Below are 9,396 nucleotides of genomic sequence, written 5' to 3'. Positions count from 1 at the left end.
TTTTTCTGTTTGAAAGCAAAAGCATTTGTATTCCGCCAGCTACACAAACTTTGTAGAACGACTAACATAACAAATCAAAATTATATCATGTTTAAAAATTCCTGTTACCTAGGACTGAATGAGTGGTACGTTTTAATACAATATCACTTTGAAAGAGTTATTACAGATTTCTTTCTATTGAAATACCTGTTACACTTGAAAATTATGATTCATAAGTTCCATATCCTAGAGATTATTTGTTTACAGTGCTTTAGATCTAAATATGAAAATTAAAATTACTCTTACCTTCTAATGAGATGGACTATACTAGTTCATATTCCATGGAAGGAATTTTTGACATACATTCACTCGTACATACATTTCAGACTAATACACATTTATTGTATTCCATACTTTATGTACAATCCAACACTATCTCTCCATGATATAAGCAAGTTGGTAGACCTCCCATGTCAGAATTTCCATAAACCTCTGACTTGTAGACTGTGTCGTGTTCTAAAACGCACTAATATGATGAAGTCTACAACCCAAATGATTTGTGGAGAAATACATACCAGTATAAATGAAGTGTAACTACAGAAGATCAGGGCTTTGTGTGTCCAGCAAGAATGTAGTTTATGGATGAACCAGGAACAGTCTACACATTTCCCAAACTTAACCCATACATTTGAAAACTCTCAAGTGCTATGTTTTCGATTAAGTCACATAAATAAAAAGGTATTGGCATATCGTTTTTTACAAGAAGATTTATTGTATCTTCTTGCACTTACAAATCGGTATCACAGTTTTACAATACATAATGAATGCTTCAATGCAGAACAATTCAATTTTGTAAGCAAACACATATTTAACATAAACGTGAGACACTGCATTCATAGCTCATTTTTCGGTCTCTTGGCAATCCACTCTTTAATAGCTGGTATTTCAAGTACGGTATTTTTGAGTGCAGAAAGGTTTGAATAATCTTTTGTTATGTCAAACCCAATCATGAGGTTGAGGGCGTCGAGCAGTGCTACAAAATAGAGGTCTGCCCACGAGAGCTGAAACCAAGTCCTTCACATTAGCATACAAACAGAAAATTCCTCAGTTCTTAATAATGTGAATAAAATTGATGTGTACTAAGTCAGTCTACAACATCTGTAATCACTCTTTCAAAATAAATTTCCGACAATTCTGAAAACATAAAATAAGACTATAGAATTTTTGGTCCCTAGTGTGATGCGTTTATGAACAATCACATACACTGTCAACGTAGTCTCAGTATTGCTATCTACCTTAAAAAGTAAAAGTATTAAAATACGTTGAAACATGCTACAAAAATTTTGCCATTTCTTTTGCGAATAACTGATTCCACTGTGCGTGGATAAACTACCAAATACAATAATTTTCGTCATCACATATTTTAACAGCGCCGACTACTAGGCAACTGCATTATTTAAAAGGATATCTCAACTTATTTCAGTATCCATAGCTCATAAATTTCAATTTGTTTCAGCTTACCTTGCCATTTGCTAGATAACCTCCATTTTCCTTCACCAACTTATCAAGTCTTGGCAACAAAAATGGTAAGCTTTCATTTATGACCGCTGCTTTCTTCTTTTCCTTTAAGGCTTCATCTGTCTCATATGCAGGACTTGCTATTTCTACAAGCAGAAGTAAATATTAAAATATTATATGCACAGATACTTTGAGATTTTTAACTTAAAAATTATTAAACTAGTTTAAAAAATTATATCTCAGTAAAAACGAGGATATTTTAGATGAACATCATCCCATTTATTACTCAAACACTTCTTTAAAGTTACAGCTTAGCTGTGACGCATACTTTATATTTGATAAATGTATGTCTTCAGACAATTTCAAATAAGGTACTCCAAAAACAGAACTATGATGTTACATTTTTTATTTATATTTACCTGTGCTTAATATCGGTTGTCAGTGGCGATTTTCCATATCATCTAGTGAAATGTAAATAAAGAAAGGCAAAATCTTTCAGTGAATGTAAACATTAAACTTACTCATTCGTATGTCTGATACTGTATCAACAGCCATATCAATCTGGAGATTTTCCCAGTCGTTAGCCCCAGACAGGCCGACTTGCTTGCCTAAGTAACGGCAAATAGCAGTAGACTGGCATAGCTTCTTCCCATCAATTTCAAGAACTGGAACTTGCCCAAAAGGCATTGCTTGACGAAGAAAAAAAAATATTAGCAACATTTGTAGCAGAAATAAGGCGCAGCTTTCTTTTGTAATCCTGACAAATTCAGGAATTAAACCTTTTTGTATAACAAAATAATTTCTGAATATGGTGTATCAACTAAAGCTAATGTGCTAAGATTTTACTTTAGTATTCTTAGTGGAGAAAATCGCCAAACTTACGTGTGAACAGTGGAACTCAAACCTGACATTGTTCATACGGGACACCACAACAGCAGTAGTGAAAATCATTGTGCTTCAGAAAAATACTATCTGCTCAAGTGAATCATTTGTCTCAGCATCTAAAACTTACAATGACGAGCTAAAACATTATGACCCATACCCATCGCGAAATTGAATGTCGCCTTGTGACGTTACGAACACCTGACGCAGTACAGTAAATATATACGCAGGAGAGACGAATGAGGAATTATTCTAGGGACAATGGGGAAATCCACAGCCATAGGTGACTATGACAAAGGGCAGATTGTTATGGTCTGTGAACGTCTTCTCAGAAATGGCGAAATGGTTGGCTGTTCATGTGCTACTGTCTTAAGCATCTATGGAAACTAACTGAATGATGGTGAGTCCACGAGCAGGTGACTTGGTGTTGGACAATGTGGCAGAGTATGGAGACGGGGGTTTGCCCATTGTGTAAACCGAGATAGGTGGCGATTTGTGGCGGAGTTGACGACTGAGGATCATGCCGAACCAGGTACAGGTGTTTTCGAGGACACCGTTTAGCGCCTGTTGTTGAACATGGTGCCCCACAACGGGAGACCCCTATGCATTACTGCATTGACCATATGACACGGTCAGTTACCACTGCAGTGGGAATAGAATCATTGAGATTGGACCATGGATCAATGGAAAACTTCGTCCGTAGGGATGAAGCATCTCTTCACGCTTGATCTCTCCTGATGGCATCTTCCAGCAATGTCACTGGGCCAGAATTATGCTACAGTGGTTTGACGAGCATTCAAGTCTTGACAACAGATTTGCCTGACCCGTACCCATTGGAACACATCTGGGACATTATAGAGCATGAGCTCCGCTACTATTAACCACCAGCCTTTAATTTATGATAATTGCGTGACCGCTACAGTATTGCGTTTCAGAGTTAGACAAACACGCTATTACGTACGTGGTCATAAAGTTAAGGCTCGTTGGTTTATGTGCTCATGTCAATAAAATAAAAAATGTCAAGGTCCCTGGCAAGAAGAAAACCTTGCAAATTTTGCATTGTATAGCTTCGTTGTAATAAGGTAAAGTGGTGTGTCTTACAAAAGAAAACGTGCAGACAATAAATGTAACTATATTATTCCACAGTCCTTCTATGATGTATACAGGCAGACTGAAGCTACGAATGAAAATTTGTTCTAAGGTCGGGATCCGAACCCGGGTCTCCCGCTCACTACGCTGGTACGCTAACCACTATGCTGCCCTGGCACAATGGCTTTGCACAACTGCACGGACTACTTCAGCGCATCTCCCTCCTCAAACTAAGTTCCCATTCACACCTCAGCCCACCTAGTATAACCCCCAAACTCGAGCAGAACTACATAGTTTAATTGTAATACCAAGAGGGCTAATCTGTGACTGTAAAGTTTGGTTGAGGAGGGAGCCGTATTAGAGGAATCCATGCAGTTGTGCAAAACCAATGTGCCGGCCAGTGTGGCCGAGCGGTTATAGGCGCTGCAGTCTGGAACTGCGCGACCGCTACGGTCGCAGGTTCGAATCCTGAATCGGGCATGGATGTGTGTGATGTCCTGAGGTTAGTTAGGTTTAAGTAGTTCTGAGTTCTAGGGGGCTGATGACCTCAGATGTTAAGTCCCATAGTGCTCAGAGCCATTTTGCAAAACCATTGTGCCAGGATGATGTAGTGTTTAGCACATCTGCTTAGTGAGAAGGAGACCTGGGTTCGAAACCAACTTTTGTACAAATTTTCATTCATCACTTCAGGGCAGATAACCGTATCAAAATAGCACAGTTGGTTGTTATAATCTCACAGTCATGTCATGTCATCTCATTTGAAGTGAAAATTGTCTGAATAAGAACTTACAAGCTATGTACAGGGTGGTTTTCCTAAAAGGGGGCAAACTGCATGAGACTATCCCTGATATCATAAGGAGCAAAACTGTGCTCCAACACAGGTACACTAATTTGAAGGTGAAGATGAAAAGTCTTTGACAGAGTAGGTTTCAATGATTGAAAGCACACTTAAGAACACACGAGGGAAGCGGGAAGGTACTGTGTGTACTGTATTACACTACACCCAAGAGGTCAGTGAGCTGGAACACCATCATTTAGTAGCCACATTTCCCTTCGTATCAGCAGAGAATGACTTTCAGCTGGGGACGTAAGATGTGCAGATGTGCCTCGACTGTGAGGCGTTGTGGAAGAATGACTTGGTCCCACGCGGTGTGCGCCAGTAATCCCCGCCCACACACCGAAGCTGAACCGCTGCTGACGATTCGCTACTGCCATACCATGGGAATGCTCCTCAGCTCACACGTAAATGTAAACGTTAACGATACCGTCTCTCGTAAAGGTAGCCTCATCGTCGACTAGGGTGTATGACAGAAATCGCAACACCGTGGTGGCTGGTGTAACGAACCAGCGAGAAAACCATCCTTATGTAATAAGGCCTGCACTCGTTTGAGTAGATACAGATAGCGGCAAATATCGTGGAGGATGTTCCACGCGATCTCGTGGCTTAGCCCCTTCCCTGATGGTAGGCTGCCTGTTGGGTGCTGATAATGGGGCACTGGCGAAGATCTTTTGTCTCCACCAGCAAGTGGGTGTACCTCCTTGAAATGCACTTCCAGCCATATGTACATTTGACCTTTTTTACTCCTTATCCTCTTACGTGCCGTTTCCTGTAGTTTGCCCCAATTTAGCACAGTCGTCCAGTATGCAACACACTTGTTTCTTTGTTTTTCAGTATCACTTTTGCGTAATATTTCGACTTATTTCTATTTTCACTGACTGCAATCGAAACGATAAGGAAATTAATTTATGTAGTAAATTATTTAAGCATCATTTTGTGCGCTACTACTATTACTATTGCTATTACTACTACTATTACTATTACTACTGCTACTACTACTACTACTACTACCACCACCACCACCACCACCACTTCTATTACACAGAGTTTGTAATTACTAAATTTAGCAAATTACACTCCTAGGTATGCAGTACTTGCTCCTCTGTTTGCAGTGAACTCAATTTCAGCATTTTTAAAGACCAATTAGTTTCCTCATTCTGCACCAGATAAGAGAAGAGTAGTCTCAAGCCAAGACGATGAAAGATAAAAGTTTTTACTTACATTCTTTCAAAGATTGCCATTTGTCTTTATCACATCGTTCATCTTCGAATTCAATCTTTCCGTATGAGAGCAGGAAACGTATTGGCTCAGCCAGACCCGTTACAGGGAAGTAAGTTAACTTGTATTTCGGTGCCATCTCCTGTTCAAGCTGAAAATCAGAGGTTTATGAAATGAACAATTGTGCCTGTAGGATTAGGTATTAGTTCGTAGTGACATTTATTATTGCACACCCTCTGTTAGTTAAGACAAGCTCAGATGTGCAACATACGGATATTAAGTAAGTCTTGCTTGAATAGGAAATTATGGGGTATTGAGGGAAGGTCTGTCTCTTTGTGGACGTCACAGTTTATGAGTTATTATACTGCATGAAAGGAAAGATGCACATGCGCAGACAATATCAGTACGAGAGAAAACTGACACTAAGATGTAAGTGTAGTGTAGGCGGTGAGCCAGAAATGTGAAATTGTTTGAATGACTTGTTACCGCTGTTTAATAGCGATCCCAATCTACAATGGGTCGGATTTCAGGCAATCGTTTAAAGTTCAAAAATGGTTCAAATGGCTCTGAGCACTATGGGACTCAACTGCTGAGGTCATTAGTCCCCTAGAACTTAGAACTAGTTAAACCTAACTAACCTAAGGACATCACACACATCCATGCCCGAGGCAGGATTCGAATCTGCGACCGTAGCGGTCTCGCGGTTCCAGACTGCAGCGCCAGAACCGCGCGGCCACTTCGGCCGGCCAATCGTTTAAAGTCAGTGTCATTCATGGATGCTTCTCGTACTAACAGTAAGCTAATGTACCGGGGAGGACTCATTTATTTCAGTTGTAATTAACATTATAAATCGTGTATCACAGTGTGTATATAAAAAAAAATTAAGACTTTTATTCCGTGCGTTGGACTGTCAGTATGCGACGAACTAGCTTACTTCATGCTAAGAAATGTTCAGTTGTATGACGAAAGCTGTGATAAGTGTTGTTAGTCCTCCACGAGAGCAACAAATTCACTTTAAAGTTGTAATTAAGCTAAGCATTACAAAGAAAAATATCTGCCACACACATTCTTGCAGTGTTTACTTATTCAAACCGAATGGAAGGAAGGAAGCAGGACTGGGTTTAACGTCCCGAGGTCATTAGAGACAGAGCGCAAGGTTAAGGAACCATCCCGACATTTGCCTGGAGCGATTTAGGGAAATAACCGAAAAGTGTAAATCTGGATGGCCGGACGCAGGTTTGAACTGCCGTCCTCCCGAATTCGAGTTCAGTGTGCTAACCACTGTGCCCCTTCGGTTTCAGACTAAATGCTACGAGGAAATACTCATTAACTATTATTGGAAACAAATGAAATTATGTCCTAAATAAAGTTGTTGTTTGGCATTGTTGGCTGGGAGGTCACGTGGTCTAAGTTTAGCTGCCTAATTAGGAAGGTTTTCTTTCTTCGTATAAGGCGGCATCTCTCATTGACATAATGGGGGAGTCGTGTCAAATACCTGATGAGAGCAGTTTGCTGTTGAGTGAATTTTGAAGTGATGACCAAACTAGGAAGGGAGAGGGTGGATCCAGGTGGTGGGACGTAGCCTACTCCTGTCGAATAAAGCTGTGGGTGAGGCGAGATCTGACCAATTGATCACCAACTTGCCGTCGCTCCAGCAACGGAGGATAGATTTACGATTTAATGCCCGAATATTGGTGTGTGCAATGTCTAGTCTGCTACAGACCTCTTTGCTTTCTATTTCATCATACTTCAGAATGAAATTTTTAAATGTAATAGAACTGAATTACTTCCCTTTAAAGAAATAACGAAGTACGTATTAATTAAATAATAATGAACAGATAAAATTTATACTGATCGTCCCCTCTTCGTTGTGTTCATGAGACTAGTCACTACATCTGTAAACCGTCGCACTTACTTGTTACTTCATATATGTGAATAGTTCTAAATGATTTACTGACATTTGTGCTGGAAACGATTCATCATCTAACTGTGTTATATTGAGAGGTGTATAACAAAATCCTAGATGTCTTGGCCGGTAATGGTGCGCAAGAAACATACACAGTTTCAAGTGTTATACTTGTCGTTCGGGAAATGTCACTAAGTTGACTTCAAAATGTGTGTTACAATCGTATGTGGTGCTGCACGATTCTTGCGTGCGTTTCTTTACTGTCCAGTTCCACGGCTAATTGCCGTTTGTGCAAAAGTCTATGTTCTAGTGTCTGAATTTTGCTGGCAGGGGTCGCGTAATTGCTTGGTGAAAGGGTCTCCATTGCCAGTTTCGGTTCTACCACATGATATCGGCTACGGAGGCGACCCAACATGTAATGGGATATCAGTATCAAACTTAGTATCTTCGTCAGTCGAAGGCTGTCATGAGATCGTAACGAAACATTACGCAAGTAAGTTTTTAGGACTTTCTTTAAATGTACGTCTAAGAGTTGGAAGAGGGTACTGTGAAAATCAGCCTGATAATTATGTTCTTAATTAAAAGAGCGGTTATGAACTGTAGCTGAGAAAACTGAACAGTACGATAGGAAAGTAGTTGCTTTAAAATCCCAGATCTTACCACGCTTACAACAGCTTCCACATATTTCACAAATAGCTTGTTATTGAAAATATAGGGCTGGTGAAATAGAACTCCTCTTCGAGCAGGACCGAGATTTCCCAGTACGCTGCATATATCGATATAACATCGAGCGATGCATTGTCAGTCACATGTCACTTGATCCACGTGGCACGACAGCAAGCAGTACGCGAGAGACTACGAACTAGTCACAACTAAGTTCTGCTTACAGTTTCACAATTTCATATAACACGGGTGGCAATAGCAAGAAATCCTATCACCATGAAACACCTCAGCTGTATTTGAGCCTGCCTGCAGTAAGAGTTCTCACATAGTAGCCTATTTATCGACATAACAATTATGTTCATTTTGAAGTGAAACTGACAGTCAGAGGCGAAACTGTTGTCCTTCAAAACTTATTACTTGGTTCTAAAATTAAATGAAACTCCGCCCGAACAGGCCATTCCGGCCCAACGGTACCGATCGGCCGCCGAGTCATTCTCAGCCCAAAGGCGTCACTGGACCCGAATATGGAAGGCATGTGGCCAGCACACAGCTCTTCCGACCGTATCTAAGTTTACGAGACCAGAGCTGTTACTCCTCAATCAAGTAATTCTTGAGTTTGCCTCAGAAGGGCTGAGCGCACCCCAGTTGCCAACAGCGCTCGGCAGACCGGATGGTCACCCATCCTAGTGCTAACCCAGCCTGAAAGTGCTTAAATTCGGTGATCTGATGAGAACCGGATTACTTGGTTCTGAACCCTGAAAAATATTTTATTTCTTTAATAGAGATAATAAAGATTTACTAAGTAGGTTGTAGGTGAAAGTTTATGTCCCTGTTCAGATAATAGAATAATGGGTTAAAAAGCAATTACTCAGTTATAATGCAATATTCAAAAAAAAAAAAAAAAAAAAGAGGCGTCCAAAAAGTTTGCATTCGAGGGACGTACAGTCCAAAATCGGTATGCCAATGAGGCAAATCCGCCTTGAGCACTGAAGCAATCAGCCCACCATCGAGACGTCCGTAACTGCCTGCTGCGCATCCTAGTGCGACAGGAATCGTGTATACTTTAAGGACCTTTCTACGGGACCGAAGGCGCGATAGTCGCATGAGGAGTGATAAGGACTACAGAGCGGGTCCTCGAGTGTCTTCCTCTTCAGTTGGCGTAACTTCTGCGCTACATTTGCAACTTGTGTCGAAGCGCGACCAGCACGGAACTTGATACCCAACACAGATTCATTCTCCGAGGGATGTCTACCGGCATATGTTCTTCGGCAGCCAAGAAGGATCAACAGCTAGTACGTCCGCT

The 9,396-nt window shown here is 40.8% G+C and overlaps 1 protein-coding gene across 4 annotated transcripts in view; it reads right to left on the bottom strand.

Annotated features, from left to right (window-relative positions):
- Nucleotides 1–728: 728 nt before the first annotated feature.
- Nucleotides 729–9,396, bottom strand: part of LOC126237257 (glutathione S-transferase-like) — a 150,552-nt gene continuing 141,884 nt past the window's right edge. For all 4 annotated transcript variants that reach the window (XM_049947177.1, XM_049947175.1, XM_049947176.1 and 1 more), the window contains exons 2-5: nucleotides 5,528–5,675; nucleotides 2,019–2,186; nucleotides 1,501–1,643; nucleotides 729–1,040 (exon numbers count right to left, since the gene is read on the bottom strand). In XM_049947177.1, the coding sequence (XP_049803134.1) occupies nucleotides 873–1,040; nucleotides 1,501–1,643; nucleotides 2,019–2,186; nucleotides 5,528–5,663 (615 nt within the window). In that variant the 5' untranslated portion in view covers nucleotides 5,664–5,675 and the 3' untranslated portion in view covers nucleotides 729–872. The remainder of the gene's footprint in view (nucleotides 1,041–1,500; nucleotides 1,644–2,018; nucleotides 2,187–5,527; nucleotides 5,676–9,396) is intronic.

The sequence above is a fragment of the Schistocerca nitens genome, chromosome 2 (assembly GCF_023898315.1).
Source record: "Schistocerca nitens isolate TAMUIC-IGC-003100 chromosome 2, iqSchNite1.1, whole genome shotgun sequence".
NCBI lineage: Eukaryota > Metazoa > Arthropoda > Insecta > Orthoptera > Acrididae > Schistocerca > Schistocerca nitens.
This window is presented reverse-complemented; position numbering and strand designations above follow the sequence as displayed.